The sequence below is a fragment of the Alternaria burnsii genome (assembly GCF_013036055.1).
Source record: "Alternaria burnsii strain CBS107.38 chromosome Unknown 750, whole genome shotgun sequence".
In the NCBI taxonomy this organism is placed as follows: domain Eukaryota; kingdom Fungi; phylum Ascomycota; class Dothideomycetes; order Pleosporales; family Pleosporaceae; genus Alternaria; species Alternaria burnsii.
This window is the reverse complement of record NW_024066108.1, coordinates 1178500-1197877: the sequence shown is the minus strand read 5'-3', so window position 1 is coordinate 1197877 and position 19378 is coordinate 1178500. Positions and strand designations below refer to the sequence as shown.

Here is a 19378-nt window from a genome sequence, read left to right as displayed (position 1 = left end):
AGTCCCCTCAGCCTAACGCAGCTAAGCGAGACTAGCGCCAAAGAAATCCTTACGGCGATGACTAGATGTGGTGCACGCGCATACACAACGCCTAAGCCGAACAATGAATGTGTCGTCTGAATTCATCTCTGTAGGCGGAAACCGTAACCCCGCGGCCGCTGATTGGGACGAAGCTGGGTCGCAACTCCTAGCGTTCGGCGCAGACAACTGCATCGCACTATGGGACCCTCAGGTAAGTCGATACTGGCGTATGACGTACCCTCCACTCACCAAGATAGGATGAAAGTCTTCATGGCGTTCAGGCGATTTTGAATGGACATACTAAGGCTGTCAACGCTGTCAGATTCTTTCCTACACAATTGCCCAATACCTCGATCCTACTTAGTGGATCAGCAGACAGTACCATTCGGATATGGCGAAGCCGAAGAGGTGAACCCTTCGATTGCGTTAAGACAGTGTCCGATCACACCCAGCCTGTTACTAGGATAGCCGTTTTGCCTGGTTCAGACACTCTTGCTACAGGATCTTCAGATGGCAGCGTCAAAATCTGGAAACTCGTTCACGATGCAGACTTCAACGACATCGATATCGAAATCGTGCAGACCATCACGCTTTCCCCTAAGTACTTCCCTCTAAATCTAGCACTTGCAGTCCTGGACGACACATCCGTGGTGCTAGCAGTTGCGGGCACTCGCGCTACCATTCAGATTTTCGTATCGCAAGAAGGCCAATTCCAGCTTTCAGCAACTCTAAGCGGACATGAAGGATGGATACGCGCGCTTGCATTCATCCGAGAGACATCCGATCCCAACAGCGATCTACTGCTAGCATCAGCAAGCCAGGACAAGTATGTCCGTCTTTGGCGACTTCATCGTGGCAACGAGCTTCCCGCTGCTAGTAGTGCACTCAACGATCCGGCTTTGGGTGGACTGGGTAAGGCGTTATCGAACAAGGCACATTGGATAAGTTCAGCTATGTCGAAGCACTCTATCACATTTGAAGCTTTGCTACTCGGGCATGAAGATTGGATTTACCAGGCCTCGTGGCGACATCGCGAAGGAAAGCTGCAGCTTCTCACTGCTTCCGAAGATAACTCAGTTGCCATCTGGGAGTCCGATCCAAACTCTGGTGTATGGGTCTGTATCACTAGACTAGGCGAGATCAGCGCACAGAAGGGCTCAACGAGTGCTACGGGAAGTGCGGGTGGATTCTGGATCGGTCTATGGTCACCGAATGGCAACACAGTGGTGTCTCTGGGACGAACAGGAAGCTGGAGGAAATGGACTTACTCATCCACAGAAGATATGTGGACACAGCAAGTAGCGATCACAGGCCATGTACGCGAGGTCAAAGGCGTAAGTTGGTCAAGAGACGGATCTTATATGCTCTCCACTGGTTCCGATCAAACGAGTCGGCTCTACTCGCAGTGGAAACGGGAAGGCGCGTCAGCTTCTTGGCACGAGTTCTCGCGACCCCAAATCCATGGCTACGATCTAAACTGTGTTGATGCCATATCCAACTCTCAATTCGTTTCCGGTGCCGACGAAAAGTTGCTACGCATTTTCGATGAACCCAGAGGTGTGGCAGATATGCTTGAGAAGCTCTCTGGTATCACGGCATCAACCACCGCCGAACTCCCAGATGCCGCCAACATTCCTGTTCTCGGCCTCTCGAACAAAGCTATTCAAGCTGTCGGGGATGATGATCCGGTGGAGAACGGCGATGAAGACGAGCGCGAAGCCGTTGACCCTGCTTCCGTAATTCGCAAATCTACACTGGAATTCTCTCACCCGCCATTCGAAGACCATCTTGCCCGCCATCTGCTATGGCCGGAGACAGAGAAGCTCTACGGACACGGATACGAAATCTCCGCAGTTGCCGTAAGCCGAGACGGAAGTCTTGTCGCAACAGCTTGTAGAGCTAGTTCCATCGACCACGCCGTTATACGTTTGTACGACACGAAAGAATGGCTAGAAGTAAAACCCGCACTCAAGGCACATTCACTCACCGTCACCGCTCTGCAATTCTCGCCGGACGACAAATATCTTCTTAGCGTTGGACGAGACCGACAATGGGTGATCTGGGAGCGCAGTGATGAGCCATCGCTGTACACGCTCAAGTACTCGAATCCAAAGGGCCATTCGCGTATGATACTAGGTGCTGCCTGGACGCCTCTCGAAGTACCCACATTCATGACTGCTGGAAGAGACAAAAGTGTCAAGATATGGCAGATCGTTGACAATGATGTGCAACTCAAGGCTACGGTTCCAGCTAATGCCGCCGTTACTGCTGTGTCATGTAACAACGTGCTACCTAGTGGTAAGATTATGTTTGCCTATGGTACGGAGAATGGAGAGATAGGCATTGCGAACACCCCATCAGATGCTTTGGACAAGGTAGAAGTGTCTATGGTCAAAGCAGAGTTGGTGCCCGCGAAGACTATCAACCAGATCGTCTGGCGGCCTGGAAGGGCCGAGGGCGAGCAACAGCAGATTGCGGTAGCGAGTGATGATACCTCGTTGCGTGTCTTCAACGTCTCACAAGAGGTATCGTAGCACTAGCAGAAGATTGCAGGAACGTGCTACATGTCGACAGTTGAATTTGATCAAAACTTTACACTATTACGCATGTTTTGCTGGGGTATCTCGCCAAAGAAAATCATTTCCTCCAATTGTTCTGCAAACAATACTGTATCTCGTGCTTGATGTTCAAGCGTAACGTGCCCCCGCACTCTTCTCATTGACCGGTGCCACAGGAGGCATTCCAGGCTGGGCCATCGGGTACTGTCCAGGCGACATGCGCTGTTGCTGCTGCATCATCTGTGGATGTTGTCCGAATTGCTGCATCTGTCCCGGTCCTTGCTGCATATACTGGGGTTGCATCGGATATCCCTGCTGGTTCGGTGGCATCTGATAGTACATGACTTGTCCTGGTTGCGGCTTCATATGGGCCTGCCCTGGTGGGGGCACAATAGCGCCATTGGTGATCATAGTCTGTACGATGTTGGCAGCAATCTTCTCTGCGTCCTTGCTGGTCTTGCTGCGGTTGTGGTGATGGCAGTCGACGCAAGCCCACACGAAGAGCGCGAAGTGAATAACCAATCCGAAGAATTGGCATACAACACCTGTCAACGTAGTGTTTGCGCGTGCCCCTTTCTCCGCCCAAAGCTTGTTAACATAGGCGTCCTGCTCTTCGCAGTTGTTGAATCCATAGTAATCACAGTCTCGCGGAGAGTTGACATAGCTCGTGTCTTGTTCCCATACCCACGTGCCGTTGGAGGCCAGAACATAGTCTCCACCGCCAGAACCATAACTATATCCATCAGGTCCACCATATAAACCGTAATCCAACACGTCCCGGAATGCGAGAATAGCAAACATTGCTGTTATAATGAAGGCAAGCCACAGCAGAAGATCCATTGTTACGCGAACACCAGGGTGCACAGGCCGTTTGCGTACAATAAAGACGATCATGCAAAGCGCGACAAAAGCTACTGAGACGGACCAGGTAATTAGACCGGGCCATACTGCGTAGCTGTTGTAACCGAGATAGTAGTAGTCGTTGTTGGTGTAGAGGTCCGTGGTCATCAAATAAGCAAAGCAGCCTATGCCGACCAAGCCGGTTATGATGGCAATGGCTCCAAGACCAAACTTGAACTTCCAGTACCGGTCGCCGGCATTGAGCTTGTCATTGAAAGAAAGGTGTTCTTCGGTCTCGGTCTCGGTCGCCTGTGGAGCTGCCGTATTCGGGATCGACGCCGTAAGACCCGTGGTGGGAACACCCGGCGCAGGGCTACTCGAGGCTTGGGTTCTGGGGGAGTTCGCGTTCGCAGTTGACGTGGCATTGGCATTTGTCGCGTCGGATAGTCTAGCAACAGACTTTGGAGGAGGCGTCGGAACAGGAGAAGGAGGCGCAGCTGAAGTCGCGTCGGGCGCGTGCGGCATGGCCTGAGGCTGCGAAGTAGAAGAAGACATTATTAAGTATTAACTAAAGTAAAAAGCGAGTGGATGCGCAGAGATATGCGCGTGGTATATGGTCAGACGGGGCCTTCGAAAACACAAAGAACAGCAAGAAGGCCAGGCAACAGGAGAGAACTCTGCCTGCCTACAGACATCGTGGCGCCACGGGGTGCCTGAAGCTAGTCGTATCGGTGCTGGATAGAACTTAATTTAGATGAGCTGGAGCGGAACAACCATGATGCGGCCGGATAAATCTCAGTCATCAATGCACGACGCTTAGCACCCTACTACTGCAACCTTAATTGAGGCTTGGTCCTTTGTCATTTCACAACACCCAGCGAACTGCCTTGGACCATGGATCGTGAGAAAGATTTGGATTCGATATTAAGTACCTCACAGATAAGTCGTATACGGACGCCATCGCTTGCATCGCTGAAGTCCGCCTGAAAAAACATTACGTCATAAAAAACCTTCTTACACAAGCCGTACTTTCCAAAGTTTAAGCCATCAAGCTCCATCCTTGGGCTCTAGCACGAAGAAAAAGAAGGAACGGAAATGTGCTGGTGCCCAATCTCAGTCATCTCAGCCATCGCACTCTATGGTGTGTGTTTAGTACATTGGGTCTCCGATAGCGGTGATGGAAGCAACACAAACACCATCCTTGCAGTATCCAGCAGGTGTGAGCCATCCCCAGAGTTCTAAGACATGTTAGTGCAGTTCTCGGAGAATGACATATCCGGCTGAACTTACCAACTTGTTGACCGTTGGTGAAGATGGCGCTGGCGGCTCCCGAAATGGTGGCTGAGCACGCGTGTGTGCCTGTAAGTTGGTCGCAAGTGATTGTGAACGGGGCAGTAGCCGTAAGAGGGATATCGGCAGAGCCGTAGCAGCGACCTTTATCGCACCATGCTGAGACACTGCTGCTCGCGGTGTACTTGTCGCCATCGACAAGTAGAGACTGAATGGATCCTGCAACCGTGATGGTGCACTTGAAGTCGGTGTTGCAAACTCCAGACACTGAAATCACACGTTAGCAACTTCCAGGATAGTGGTATGGGAGTGCGTTATCGAATAGACCTACAGAGACCGTAAACAGCGCCAAGAACGCCCGAGAGGGTCTTGTCAATGACGGCTGGCATAGCAGGCAAGTTGTCGAGAGTGAGAATGCCGGAGCCCTGAACTGGGGCAGAAAAGCTCGAAGGCATAGTCGGGTTTACATTAGTAGCGGTTGGCACTGCGGTGATGGTGGATGTCTTGGTAGCAGCGGCAGCGACAACGGCAACAGAAGACGATTTAGCTGCACCCAGGTTCACATCCAGAAGAGCGCTGGAAGTGCCAACACCGACGCTGACACCGCCGAGTTTGACTCCGAGGAGAGGGGAGGCAGTTGCAGAAACAACAAAGAGAGCGAGAGTAGTGAACTGCATTGTGAAATCGGAGGCTGTTAAGCGATTGATAGCACGAAGACACAGAAGAGTGTGATGGCTGAGATGACCGGAGATGAGAAGCTGATGGAAGAGCTGGAGATGAACGAAGCTGATGGCTCTAAAATGATAGGAATCCGTGGACCCTTTGTACTCATCAAAGGTGGCTCGTAGTGCGGTGTGTTGTCAAATCTCTTGTTGTTGAACCCCCTGCCGAGCTGCGTGTCCGACTCAGTGCTATCCCATCCGGTTCGCGCTCCGAAGCGCCTCGATTGCCAGAACTCTGCGCCTTGCACTCCACATCATGAGTTTCAGTTTTGCAAGGCTTCCAGGCCCTGTTACAGATTCGCGATCCCTAGGCAGTTACACTAAGATTGTTGCTGCCCAGCCGATAAGCGAGCAACTACGTCGGTGGAGACCGACAGGCACAAAGGGTACTGGTACCGGTACCGAAGACCAGCAACATCGCTTGTTTAAGGTTTCGCACTAGCTGGACGGAGAGCTTTCCGCACGTTGTGGAATCTATGCCCAGACCAATAAGAAGACATTACAGTTTGTGTCGACCAAGCCGAGGAAATTCTTGGGCTGATTCCAGAATTGATCGCTAAGACATGCCTTTTGGTTCCGTTTTGGGCCAGAACACACGTTTTCCAGAACGTTTTCCAGACTCCCTGGACCCTTTTTCGGTTACTTCCCCAAGCTTATTGGCCGGCAGACACCTCCGCTGTGTGTGTGCCAAGGCCCAACTAGCCACTCCTTATAGTGTAGCTGGTACTTACTATCGTAGTATACATCGTGGCTAACTTATCCAGTCCAAATCAGGTTTATGGCGATAGAACGCCACGAAGAATGTATTCAAATCATGACAATGTACCTGAAGTCCTGGATCGGTTCAAGACCCTAATGCAACAAATTCACCAGATGGCTTTCTATCACGCTGTGTGATATGCTAGCGGCATCGACCTCTCTCAACGAAAAGGGTGGAAATCACACGACTGCTGAGATCTGGACAACTTGCACAAAGCAGAAGCCGACGTGTCATGATAACATGTGGTAGGAAGAGGGTAGCAGTGCGCAGATTGAAGTCATGGTAGGTGGTGTGCATAGTGAAAAGATTGCTCGAAGAAAAAAACATGTTACTCAGGAATATTAGATACTATGTCTCTGTCGTTACTGAAATCAGCTCCTCCAGGCCATCAGTTCCGTCATCGCAAACACCAAAATGATCCGCCAAACTCATGCCAGGTACACCATCGCGGAAACATGCAGTGTTCTTCGTTGCATAATCTCTAAGCGAGGTCCAGTCCCTACATTGGTGCATCTGTCCGTTGCCAGCCATGCCATCACCGTGCCCATAGAGCGGAGTATTATCCGCATGACACATAATGTGTTGACGGAGGGCGTCAAAACAATGCAAGGCGTGATGCGTGGGAAAGGGAGGTACCTCTTGGCGGTGTAGGGCTACATACGAGGCGCGAACAATGCGCTACATTGTCATGGTCAGAAAGTTGTATAGATCGAAGTGAAAGTGTTGGAAGAAAGGAGTGTGACGTACGAGGCAGTGAAGCTGATGGTAGGCTTGGAGAAGATACATCCCTTTGCCAGGCATTCCAGGTATGTCCATAGAAGGAGGCCACTATTGCAACTGTTAACACCCACTCTTTGACCCACGCTGTCATCCTTTCCAAGAACCCGGCTCAGGGTAACTCACGTGATTTTCCGCTGCGAACTCATGGTCCACTGCGATATGTCCATGCGCAGTGTTGATGTTGTCCCACAGCGGATCAGCATCCGAAGCATTGGGCGCACCCCATGGCGTATTCCAGTGGAAGGGAACGAACGCGATGGGAAGGGAATCTACCCTAGCAAGTTCGCTGGGTTGTGGATCGAGGGCGTTGGGCAATGCAAGGCTGGTGGGGTTGGGTGTGGAAGAAACCTCCGGGGTGACCGTGGCGGCCACACCCGCAGTGCGCCATATGGCGATAGACAAGCCCAGTACACAGACATTGGCAACTGTAAGCAATACAAGTGCTATCGTCGGGTAGAGTCGTCTGTGCGTCGAGGGAGGAAGCGGGCCATGTTCCGAAGCCTGGTCACTTGACGCTACGAGCTTGTATCGAGCGAACATGGTGTTGACGAACGCGAGAGGTAACGATCGAGAAACATTGCAGCAACCTGCATGTCAAATAGTCACGATGGCCTGCAGCGCGGAGGATGCACGAGGCAAGTCCTAACGAAACGGCGTATAGTTAAGGTTTGCGGCCGTGCCCCCCAAGACAGTAGCGTGATAGGCCGCTACCGCGCGTGGAGCTGAGTCCGACTGCGGTCCGTTGCGATCGAAAATCATTTTGTCTCACGATCTAGGTGGGCCTGCGAATCAACGCTCTTCCCCAGCCTCGCATCAGGGGCCAAATCTAGACCGAGGTGCGGGAGATCTTCCGCTCGTGGTTGATGGACGTTTTCCAGGTCGTTGGGCCTCTGTACGTCACTTTGCCTGTCAACGGGCAGCCTCACGCACGCCCAACAACCTGGAATCAACTAGGTCCCCTGACCAGAGCTGGGAGGGTGTGTACCAGAGTACCTAGACTTACATATGCATTTTTGTGACAAGGAGTTGACTCCGCTCATCACACCTGAGAATGCCATATGGTACATAATCCAGGGCGAATACCACCGGTTATTATCACTCCACTCACTTCAGTCACATCATTCTATCAAGTACCCAGTCTCTTTGGCTGCATCATCGGCAAAATGGGTTACGAATACATCAACGTTACTTCGTGCTTGGTCACTGGTATCGTCCTCACAGCCGCGACTGTCATTGCAGTCGCCCTTCGAGTGAGTGTAGCAGCAGAGAAGGCCGTCAAATCCAGAGATAGGCGATTCAACAAGCATCTCGACGACTTCTTCTGTCTCCTTGCTCTTCTCCCAACCATTGGTGTCTCTACCGTTATGATCTATGGTAAGACACAACCCGACCAACACCAAGCTTATCTTTTGGCTAACGATCGTTGTAGGTGCAGCCAAGGGAATCATTGGCGGACACAACGGCCCGGATAATATCGAGGGTTGGATCTACAGCACCACACCAGAACTGGTAATTCTCGAAAAAGTGGGCCCACCTGTTCCTCCATGGCATATTCATCCAACTAACGCTTTGCCAGTGTGTGTACATGATTTTTATCATGCAGCCGCTCGCTATTGGTCTCACGAAACTCGCTTTCTTGTTCCTCTACCGTCGCATCTTCACATGGCCTGGCTTCCAGTGGACTTCTCTGGTCTTTATCGTCCTCACTGTCGCTTTCACAATTGCCTTCTTCTTCGGCTTCATCTTCGACTGCCGTCTGAACTTTGCCGCCAATTGGGGCTCTCTGGCAAGCATCGCCGAGAATTGTCCTTTTGGTTTCGAGGCAACAATCGCGTTTACGGTTCTCGATGCCGTTTTTGATCTGTGCATCTTGCTTCTGCCCCTTCCTTGGATCTGGCGTCTGCAAATGCCCACTGTTCGCAAGATCCAGTTGTGCGGTATCTTCCTACTCGGAGGATTTGCTGTCGCTTCTGCCATCGTTCGCATGGTCATCTGTATCAAGCAGAACACACCCTCTGCTGCACTTGATCAGCAGTTCATCATGGGCATGCCCACTTACGATATCACTGGCATCACCTCGCACGGTCTCTTCTGGACTGTCGTTGAGACCAATGTCGCCCTCATTGCCTGCTGCCTTCCCAAGCTACGACCCGTGCTCAGCATGGCCGGCCTGGGAAGTCTCATGGTTTCCATGGGCTCTCTCCTTCAGAGAATGGGCTCCAGCATGGGTACTCAGAACTCTAACAGTGCCAGCAACGGCAGTGGCCAGTTCAGCAAGATCTCAGCTGCTACTGTCGTCACAGTTGGCAGCAAACCCCGCAGCCAGTTGGGCCATTACCGCTCGCAGGAGAAGGACCGCACTGGTAGCGATATCAGCCTCGTCGAGATGGGCAACAAAGTCGAAGCAGCGGCTGTGGTAGAGAAGCAGGTGTCGCCTGACCCTTACGACACATACGAGGTCGATCTTGAGGACAGGAAGTACCTGGGTAGGAATTCACCAAGCAGGTTTTCCCAGTGAACTTGCGCTATAGCGATACGACGATACCTCTCTGGGGGACACGACCTCGAATATACCCACCTAATGATTTTTCAAGCGTAGCGAAGCGAAGTGTAGCGTTTAGTTTTAGTTTTAATCAAATCCAAATTTTACCATGAGTTTCTTCGCCTGATGCTTGATGTGCTCTTGGCTCCCAATATCACCAATGCTCACACTCAACTATGTCTGCCTGCGTGTCTCAAAACCACTTCTTTCAGCCGACCGGCTCCAGTCAGAGACGCCATCAGTTAATCTTTCTGCTCTACATCCCACGGAAAATGTAGCCGAGGTGATTTGCCATTGACTGCTTACTGACATATTCAGTCAAGTGGCGCTACTAACAGATCTGATGGCTCGTGGCTACCTAGTCGTTAGTACGCATTAGGGTCTTGAGAGGCGGAAAGGCACCGTATGGTCGACATGCAATACGCCGAGTCAGCCGACCAATCTTCACCTCCAGATTGTAATGGCCATACACTGCAAGAACACTTGATAGAGATGTGAGATAGATGGCGAGACATAGCAACGTGGATTGATTGCAGGCATCTGCTATTTCCCGATATTTCCGTTCAATGCATCTGATACTCATCCAAAGCCATGCCTTTTGCAATCTTCTTGACCAGCGCTTTTTTCAAGAATTGCTCACGAGCGAGACTTCTGGTTTGCTGTAGTCATGTCAGCTACATCTTCTTTGCGAAAATTTCGCCATGGATACACTTACCTTGACAAATACATCAGTACTAACGCGCCCCTTGTCCAAAGCGCGACCTAGAACGAATAGGGCATCTGCAATACCCTTTTCTTCTGCGGCAAGCATGTAAAGTTGCCCTCCGACTATCGTAGGCGCTACTAGCACGTCGTCAACATCTGGTGCCTTTCTTCTTCGTGCATCCTCCATGACTCGGTCCGCTTCTACCATGGCGCCTTTCAGCACTTGTTCGTTGTTCGCAAGCGCCGCGTCAAGCTGCTGGAGCTCGCCAAGTTCTGATTGTAGTCGAGAGTAGGCAGCCTGGAGAGCAGCTTGTTGCGCGCGAAGTGGCGCTACCGCAGCCATGTTGGAAGAGACTGTCTGTCGAATCTGCGAAACCAGTGTTTGACTCAAAGCCCGGAGAAGCGCATCTTTTTCAGGGTTTGGAGGAACAGGTGGTACCGGTAAGGGAATCTGGTTGCCAGACTGTGATGGCAAGGTAACTTCGAGCGAGTCATCGAGAAGGTCGATTGGGGGCTTAGGGGCTGGTGGCGCCTGCTGAGGTTGTTGTTGATACTGCTGAAACTGATGATGCTGTTGTGGCGGGTAACCCTGCGGCGGCGGCTGATATTGTTGTGGCGGTTGGGATTGTCTGTACTGCTGTTGAGATTGCGGGGGTGCTTGGTACTGTTGCGCTTGCTGGAAATTGGGAGGTTGTGGAGGCCCTGATCTCGAGAACTGGGCAGCTGTTGGCTGGCCATTAGGTGCCATGGGGCTCATAGGACTGCTACTTTGTACTGATTGCGGAGGGAAGCCATGCGCATGGGTTTGAGGATGCTGAGGCCCTGAGCCTTGATTGTAACCACCCTGTCGACTCGGCGCATATTGCTGGCTCGAAGGCTGCTGTTGCCATTGTTGCGGCGCATCATATCTGCTGTTCTGGTTCTGCTGGTATGGCTGCTGCGACTGTGGATGTTGCGGAGGGTGGGGTGGTAGAGGAGGGGGTTGCGAGTACCGACCCTGTGGCGTCTGAGGTGTGGAGCGGCCCTGTTCATGAGGTTTCGGTGGCTTTGGAGGAGGCGCTGGAGCTTGATTCGGTGGAACAGGGGACGAGGATGCGCCTGGCATGCCTTGTACTGAGCGACGCCATTCAGCTGGCGGAGGGGGTACTGGAGGCGGTGCTTGTTGCGCAGGCGCATTGTACTGAGGCTGCTGTTGCCTCGATCGCACGGGCGGCTCTTTCGCGAAGACGCCTCTTAGCACGGCCAGGAAGTCGAAGAGCGTAGACTTCTGTGCGATTATCAGCTGTCGTGCCCGCAGGTGGAGCGTTCGGCCCATCGGCTCTCACAGCTCATGCAGTACTCACATCCCAGTATTTTGCCCATTGTGCCAGGTACGGGTGGTAGATTCTACCGTCGGTGCTCACATGTTGTCCAGGTCGCAAGACCATGTCCTGCGCGGGCGTGACGTATACGATGGGTGGTTCTCGAGGGTATGAGTGAGGCACCCATATCGCTACCGGAAAGCCGTATGTTGCGCCGCGAAACGTGACGGGCAGCGTGCCGCTGAGAAGCAGTAGGAGCGCTGAAGACCCATTCTCGTATGTGTATGGCTCTGTCTTGGGCGCAAGCGACGGGTCTGGACGTTGGTGTCAAGTCAGTCTGCATGTCGCGAAGTTGCAACACATGTGACATACAGTTGGACAGTGCCTCGGCCGCGTCGTGATATGTACGATTTACGTCTGAGTATTCCTGACTGTCATTAGGCCATGTACAATGTAGCTTCACCGACTAACCTACATTAATGAGTACGCTGTACAGCCAGTTGAGTACTTTGTCGCTGGCCATGTTGTAACTGATCGATGATGGCATACTGGTTAGATGATGGCCATAGAGCACGGTCCATGCCTCTCCCAACATGAACCCCTCAACACCTTGGCAATCCTTCAGTGAAATGTGCCTCCATTTGTTACAAAGTCCCAAGGTTGTACGCCATATGCCTTTGCACTCCGTACATCACTCAAGTGTGTGGACCATGTCAGGTATGTGAATAAACTCAAATGTTTCGCAAATCGTTATATATGCTCAATACAATTTACATGTAGAGCTATTGCGTATGTTACAAAGCTATGTAATCGTGTTTCTCGTAACCGCTTCAGCGAGCGTGGGCAGAATATGTGCCAAAGAATGTACGTCATTATACTATACAAGATCCTCCAGGGTATCAAACAACTACTACGCTCAATGTTGACTCCACTCAATCGTGTTGAGGTCAACACCCTCCTGCACAAGTTCCCATAACGGACTCAGCTCGCGGAGGAATGTGACTCGCTCCTGGACCGCCTTCAACACGTAGTCAATCTCAGAGTCTGTAGTGAAGCGTCCGATACCGAAGCGGATACTGCTATGCGCACTCTCATCGCTACTGCCAAGCGCTCGGAGCACGTAGCTAGGCTCAAGCGACGCCGAAGTACAGGCGCTACCCGAAGAGAGGGCGATGTCTTTCAGTGCCATGAGGAGCGATTCACCCTCAACGTAGGCGAAAGAAACGTTAACACACCCGGGGTAATGTCGCTCCCTGTCACCGTTAAGTGTGGTGTGCTCGAGTGATAGCAGGCCTTCGAGGAGACGGTTCGACAGCGCCGAAATGCGCTTGGTGTCGTACTAGTTGTGGTCAGCAAGGCCCAGACTGGTGAATGATGTGACCAAAATAATGCGTAACAAAGAACTCATAACCCCTGCACATTTGTCAACATGGCGCGTCGACGGCCGAAGCCGCCTAACACTCTGAAAGCCATGCATGTCGGAAGCAAATAATCATAGTGTTCATGAAAGTGAAAAAAGAGTGTACGTACCTCCATCTCTTCGTTGCAAATCCGTGCGGCTTCGCCCATGCCGATGACAAGAGGAGGTGCGATTGTTCCACTTCGCAGTCCTCGCTCTTGACCACCGCCACTGATGATGGGGTCGAGCCTGACCCTAGGCCTTCTTCGTACATAGCACGCGCCAATGCCTTTGGGTCCGTAGATCTTGTGGCCTGATATCGACATCAAGTCGACATTCATCTTGTTGACGTCAAGGGGGATCTTGCCGACAGCTTGCGCCGCATCGGTGTGGAAGAAGACCTTCTTCGATCGGCAGAGCTTTCCAATCTCCTCGACAGGTTGTACAACACCAATCTCGTTGTTGACGGTCATGATGCTGACAATGGCGGTATCGGGACGGATCGCGGCCTCGAGCTGGGCCATGTCGATGAGACCGTTGTTTCCTACTGGCAGGTAAGTAACGGAGAAGCCTTCATCTTGCAAATGTCTACAGCTGTCAAGCACACACTTGTGCTCTGTCTGTGCTGTGATGATGTGCTTCTTCTTGCCGCTTCGCCCAAAAAAGCGAGCAACACCCTTGATACTCATGTTGTTACTCTCAGTAGCCCCGCTGGTGAAAATGATCTCCTTTGGGTCTGCGCCGATGAGGTTGGCAATGTTGGCGCGGGCGTCCTCTACGGCTTTGTCGGTCTCCCACCCATACGCGTGGGTTCGCGAATGGGGGTTACCGTACATGCCGGTCATGTAGGGCATCATCTTGTCTACTACGCGCGGGTCCATGGGGGTTGTGGCTTGCATGTCTAGGTAGATGGGCCGTGAGCCCTGATCCATGACGGTTGCCTGCTTGAGAATGCCTGGATTTGGTCAGCTTCGCGGAAAGCGGGGTGGCGTGGACATTGGAGCTCACCAGCAGAAGGACTCATCATGGCATCAGCGCCCATGCCTGTTGTTGGCATGGTTGCATCCTCTGCTCTTTCTCCCGTCTCCTTGAGGAAACTGCGCTGCTCCTTCTTGATGGCGGACTCAAGAGGAGAGGCGTTTGAGACGGTAGCCTGTGCCGGCTTGGACTCTGAGACATAGTGCCGGCGGATGCTAGAAACACGAGAAAACGCAGACGAAGGGTATCGACGAGAGGCAATGCGCAGGGCCTGCCTCGCGACGGTGGGTGCAATAGTAGACATGATGGAAAGGTAGTGGGAAAATTAAGAACGCAAATTGCCTCCCGAGGTATTAGAAGCTATGAAGTTTTAGCGCCTAGATCTGCTGCTTAGCTAAGCCCACCATCGCTCACCATCACCCACCACCTCCACTCGTCATCGTTCATTGTCTGCATCCAGAAAGAGATAGTCATTCACGTGTCAGCGCATTGTTTGCAGCGTTTAGTTTTGCCCTGCCGTTTCTTTCCCTGCAGCCAACTGTTCACTCTTGGCGTGAGATAATCGTACTCGCTTTCGTACTTGCTCGGCGCTCCGTGACATCCGGCAGATTCTAGGGAGTGCTGCATAGCCACACGCGACGTCATCGTCGAGGTTTAGCAGCCACGCCGGCGCCCGCATCGTTCGGTCGCTTCCTGCTGGTCTACAACTACAGTCCCCACGGCCTCTCCTAATCCCTACTGTGTATCAATCTCGAGCAGACTTACGGAATATACCCCCACCATGAGTTGGAAAGGCCTAACAAAGACCGTCACCCGGGTACGACAGGCAACCTCACATGCCATTTGGGCATCAACACCCGCTAACATCTCGGATTAGGCGCCGCAAACCTTCAAGCAAAGGTTCAACCTCGTATGTATCCTGCAAGCGTTTCTAGAGGATTCCCCGTCTACGCGCCTGCTTCCGAGCGAGATTGAGCATCGCTAAAGCGCGTACACAGGGCGAAATCACAAAGGACCCCATCTACATCGATGCAGAACGCCGCTTCCAAGAGCTGGAGAAGGAGACGAAAAAGCTCCACGAGGAGTCTAAGAAGTATGCGCATTTGCGACACCGCTGTACTCGATGTCTTGACTAACATGCGACAGGTATTTTGAAGCCATAAATGGTGCGTAGACTAGATGTAACCCTTTCGTCGTTCGACCTAACCCACCTTCCAGGCATGCTCTCACATCAGATGGAGTTCTCCAAGGCCATCGCCGAAATCTATAAGCCCATTTCCGGCCGAATGTCAGATCCCGATTCATTCCACGACGAAGGCAACACGGCAGGCATAGAAGCATGCGAAGAATACGAGTCGGTCGTTAAGGAACTACAAGAGACTCTTAAGCCCGAGCTTGAGATGATAGAGTCCCGAGTCATTCGTCCGGCGGACGAGCTGCTAGTCATTATCAAGGCCGTACGAAAGATCGCCGCCAAGCGCGATCACAAGCAACTCGATTACGACAGGCATCGCGCTACGTACAAGAAGCTCGAGGAGAAGAAAGACAAGACACTCAAGGACGAGAAGGCCATGTACAAAGCTGAGAACGACGTAGAACTCGCGACGCAGGACTACAACTACTTCAACGATTTGCTAAAAGACGAGCTACCGAAGCTGTTCGCACTGGAGAGAGAGTTCATCAAGCCTCTGTTCCAGTCGTTCTACTATATGCAGCTGAACGTTTTCTACACGTTACACGAGCGCATGCAACGGCTTGATATCGGCTACTTCGACCTTACACTAGATATTGAGGCCGCCTACCAGAAGAAGCGCGGCGACACACAGGAGGAAGCAGAGAAGATTTCTATCGTCAAGTTCAAGACTACAGGTGGCGCTCGTGTCGCTGGTGCACGACCGGGGCAGTCAAAGTACGCAACGAAAGCACTTGAAGCCAAGGCAGGCCGAAGCTCGATATCGGAAGACACAGAAACACCCCCACCACCTTACTCTGCTGGGCCTTCTGCAGCTGCTGTTGGAGATGTTAAGTCGCCAACTCTGTCGACAGGATCATGGGGTTCTGCTGCCAAAGCCAAAGGCGCTCCTCCGCCACCCAAGCCTAAGCCTTCGCGCCTCAGCGGCGTACCCGCGACAGAAACTGTTACAGCTCTCTACGACTACGAGGCACAAGCGGAAGGCGATCTTAGTTTCTTGACTGGCGACGTAATAGAAATCGTCTCAAGGACGCAAAACGACAATGAATGGTGGATTGGAAAGGTACGGGGGAAGCAGGGACAATTCCCAGGTATGTATTCACACCTCTTTGAAAGAGAGTTTACCCTAACCGTTCTACAGGCAACTACGTCAAACTGAACCAATAGTCGAGGCTCAGCCCGCTGTCTCCTACCTTTCGCTTGCGAGGTCATACATGTTGAAGCATGGTGATACCATTGTTGCGTTTACAGCATCTTCTGGGGTTTTACGTTAGAGTTTTGTGCTATGCTGATTTGAGCGATCGGCGGTTTAGCACATTGGCTTGCATTGATCAATCTAATCTTCAATCCTATTCTCGGTACCATCTTCTTCAAGCCACCAATCCACTTGGTTCATACATTCGCGCTTTGTGTTCGTATCTCTGGCATGCAATGTATAAGATGATTAGCGTACTCGGTGCGGGGCCTGCTCCGCCGCACCCCGCATGACGTTGATCGGAGATATGGAACTCTAGAAACCTTGCAATCATCCGAACGTGCTCAGGAGTGTCGAGACGTCACTAATACTACTAATCAATTCCATCTTTTTGACCACGTCTCCAATGCATTGGTAGAAACATCATCCATTTTATATATAATACATCCACGATGCCTTACGAATCGGCGATAACCTTTACACTCGATACGATATGTCCCTGGTATGTTCACTTCTCTTCATGACTGATGAATCCTAACTGTAGTGTGGGACATATCTTGGCTTCATCCGCCTCACCAAAGCACTTGAAGCATACCGCGCAACGAAACCCGACTCATCAGCAACTTTCACCCTCAAACTAGCTCCGTACCAACTCTACCCTGACGCCACCCAAGAAGGCGTCGACAAGTATGAATGGTACAAGAACGAAAAATACCAAGGCAGTGAAGAGCGGATGAAAATGTACATGGCCGCCATGGAGGATCTAGGTAAAGCTGAGAACATCAAGTTTGACTTTGGAGGTGGCATGCTAGCGAATACTCTGCATGCCCATCGTGTGTTGCAGTATTTGCAGAACAACAAAGAGCAGGGACTTCAGCTAGAGGTTTTGAAATCGCTGTACAAACAATACTTTGAGCAGCGCGCTCATCCGAGCAGTACTGAGACACTGAAGAAGGCGTGTGTAGCAGCTGGGATCAGTCAAGATGAAGCGGAGAAGTTGGTGGAAGACGGTGATGAAGAGTTGAGGGAGACAAAGGCAGCGATTCAGGAGCAGGCTGGCAATGGTGTGGATAGTGTGCCGTATGTTATATTCGAGGGGAGGAAGAGGGATTTCACGCTGATTGGGGCGAAGAGTGTGGCGGAGTATGAAAAGGTGTTAGGGCAGGTTGCTAAGGAGTGTGCGTAAAAGGAATGACGCCTTCGATCGCTTGTGGATAGACTCTACAAATATGCTGTTCTTCCATCTGCGCATGCATTTCTTCTAGGCGTACGTATCCTTTCGAACTTCCCCTCACCAATCTACTCAAGCACAACCTCCAATCTTAGTAGCTCAGGGCCTCAACGGCCTCTTCTAACCTATTCATCAGGATGACTGCCTGTTATATATAAAAAGATAGACCTGACGAGTGATAAAACTCAATCCATCTCCTTACAATGCGGACCATCAAGGAACCAAACCTAGTTTCAAGAAGGAACTCGATACACTTCTCGATACATTTCTTTACCGCACCTATACACTTCTTTACCACGCCTATGCACTTTCTCGCCGCGCGAACTAATGGAGGTTCGAACTCGTATAGAAAGAGAGAAAGCGTGATGACCAAAGAGAAGATTTGGTCCATTTCTCTGATGCTTTGTGACGCACATGGAACGAAACAACATCTTGTCCTTGAGCACAAATCTCCATTGAGGAGCGAATTTCCGGGGTTACGGAAGTGTAACCGCGGTTCAATCCAACAGCGAAGTGCCCAATTGAGAATTGCACCGAAGACGCAAATTCTGGTTAAACGTGGAACGTGTTCGACATTGTTGTACTTCCACGACCAAAGGATATTGACCCAACTGCGGATTAGCGTCGTGAGGCCTGGCAAAAGACTTCCCGGTAGCACGATGAATCCGAGTCGATGACAGCTGATCGAAATACTTGCGTACCAGATTGCTCCTATCGGAAGCACTAATCCGACAGATACTATGAAACGGCGTCGCTTGATAGGTTCCTTGGGATCGAAATTTCGTTGTCGCTCTTTGTAGAAGCACGCAATGATCTGCATCGTGGCCATTTGGATACCCACATGTACTACCGCAATAGCAGCTGCCAGCATTTGTCGCGTAGCTTCGTCCACTTCAAGTGGAGTCTTTTCCAAGTCTATCTTATAACTTGGAACACCAGGGTTGAGTCGATCCACAGAGATTTCCCCCTCATCTTTAGCCAAATTCAGCTGGCGTATAAGGTTGACCGCAGCAAAATTCGTATATAACGCATTTCCGATAAAGTGCATGTTATGCGTGTAGTTATTTTGGACGGTGTTCATCCATGAGATCGCTAGAGTAATGATCCAGGCAGCCCATGGGCCAGGGCCATAGAAACCGCTGATCTGGGGATTGTTGGAAGATGGCAGAGACATTTCGACGGCATGGGCTGGAGCGTCCGTTATGCTGTCCGAAATAAAGCGAGGAACTGGTATCGCTTTCGAATTTTGATAGGCTTCACTATCGTGGCGGTCTCGTTCCTATCCAGAGAGTGATTCGTCGTGAAGTAACGGTACCTAGGTAGCAAGCTCGGTCGAATGCGGTAGGTGGCACCATGTAGAGGCTAACAGACTCCAACATGCGTCGAAATACCAAGATGTATACAGAAGATCGTGCCAAACTTTTACCAAGATTCGCGTGCGCGGTAATGTGGAATACAAGAAAGGGTTTCTTGTGTCCTTCAGCGGAGGTTCAGCCTCGTCGCAAAGCATGTGGCTTTGGCTCAGCCTCACCCGCTAGAATCGTGGGGGCTGTGTAATCTCGACCGTTATCGGAACGCCGTCATCGAAACCTATTACAAGAAAGGAAAGCCTCTTTGAGATTGCGCATGAGTTCAATGTGTCATCTGAATGTTGACATCAAAGTGCGCATGACCTGGAAGGGGTGGAATCGAGCACCGCAAGGGGAGGAGAGTACCACCAATTCTGAGATTTTAGTAGCTACTGCGTAACCATGTCGAATTACCTAGGTATCTTTCAAAACCTATGTAAACCGAACTCTGTCGGCATTCAACAGATTGGAGCCCTGATTCAACTGCTACACCTCGTCTCTTGCAGCCCTAGCTA

At 51.4% G+C, this 19378-nt stretch overlaps 8 protein-coding genes across 8 annotated transcripts; 3 read left to right on the top strand and 5 right to left on the bottom strand.

Moving 5' to 3' along the window:
- Nucleotides 1-103: 103 nt before the first annotated feature.
- GT037_001807 (rna polymeras-like protein ii elongator subunit) lies at nt 104-2555 on the top strand (the record flags this gene model as incomplete). Its single annotated transcript, XM_038926854.1, has 2 exons — nt 104-232; nt 279-2555. The coding sequence occupies 2 exons, from the start codon at nt 104-106 to the stop codon at nt 2553-2555; spliced, it is 2406 nt and encodes an 801-aa protein (XP_038790146.1).
- Nucleotides 2556-2708: 153 nt separating this feature from the next.
- On the bottom strand, nt 2709-3974 carry GT037_001806 (uncharacterized protein; the record flags this gene model as incomplete). Its single annotated transcript, XM_038926853.1, has 1 exon — nt 2709-3974. The coding sequence occupies one exon, from the start codon at nt 3972-3974 to the stop codon at nt 2709-2711; it is 1266 nt and encodes a 421-aa protein (XP_038790145.1).
- A 594-nt stretch (nt 3975-4568) lies between these two features.
- Nucleotides 4569-5386, bottom strand: GT037_001805 (uncharacterized protein; the record flags this gene model as incomplete). Its single annotated transcript, XM_038926852.1, has 3 exons — nt 4569-4657; nt 4710-4976; nt 5041-5386. 3 exons carry the CDS (start codon nt 5384-5386, stop codon nt 4569-4571), a joined length of 702 nt encoding a protein of 233 aa, XP_038790144.1.
- A 1153-nt stretch (nt 5387-6539) lies between these two features.
- Nucleotides 6540-7511, bottom strand: GT037_001804 (uncharacterized protein; the record flags this gene model as incomplete). Its single annotated transcript, XM_038926851.1, has 3 exons — nt 6540-6869; nt 6939-7019; nt 7095-7511. The coding sequence occupies 3 exons, from the start codon at nt 7509-7511 to the stop codon at nt 6540-6542; spliced, it is 828 nt and encodes a 275-aa protein (XP_038790143.1).
- Nucleotides 7512-8134: 623 nt separating this feature from the next.
- GT037_001803 (uncharacterized protein) lies at nt 8135-9489 on the top strand (the record flags this gene model as incomplete). Its single annotated transcript, XM_038926850.1, has 3 exons — nt 8135-8345; nt 8401-8495; nt 8548-9489. 3 exons carry the CDS (start codon nt 8135-8137, stop codon nt 9487-9489), a joined length of 1248 nt encoding a protein of 415 aa, XP_038790142.1.
- Nucleotides 9490-10076: 587 nt separating this feature from the next.
- GT037_001802 (cysteine desulfurase) lies at nt 10077-14200 on the bottom strand (the record flags this gene model as incomplete). Its single annotated transcript, XM_038926849.1, has 8 exons — nt 10077-10172; nt 10229-11485; nt 11562-11833; nt 11892-11946; nt 11995-12128; nt 12501-12858; nt 13050-13873; nt 13927-14200. The coding sequence occupies 8 exons, from the start codon at nt 14198-14200 to the stop codon at nt 10077-10079; spliced, it is 3270 nt and encodes a 1089-aa protein (XP_038790141.1).
- Nucleotides 14201-14677: 477 nt separating this feature from the next.
- Nucleotides 14678-17469, top strand: GT037_001801 (reduced viability upon starvation protein 167; the record flags this gene model as incomplete). Its single annotated transcript, XM_038926848.1, has 7 exons — nt 14678-14713; nt 14774-14806; nt 14895-14989; nt 15043-15062; nt 15115-16179; nt 16230-16237; nt 16828-17469. The coding sequence occupies 7 exons, from the start codon at nt 14678-14680 to the stop codon at nt 17467-17469; spliced, it is 1899 nt and encodes a 632-aa protein (XP_038790140.1).
- A 193-nt stretch (nt 17470-17662) lies between these two features.
- On the bottom strand, nt 17663-18688 carry GT037_001800 (uncharacterized protein; the record flags this gene model as incomplete). Its single annotated transcript, XM_038926847.1, has 2 exons — nt 17663-17760; nt 17794-18688. The coding sequence occupies 2 exons, from the start codon at nt 18686-18688 to the stop codon at nt 17663-17665; spliced, it is 993 nt and encodes a 330-aa protein (XP_038790139.1).
- Nucleotides 18689-19378: the final 690 nt, after the last annotated feature.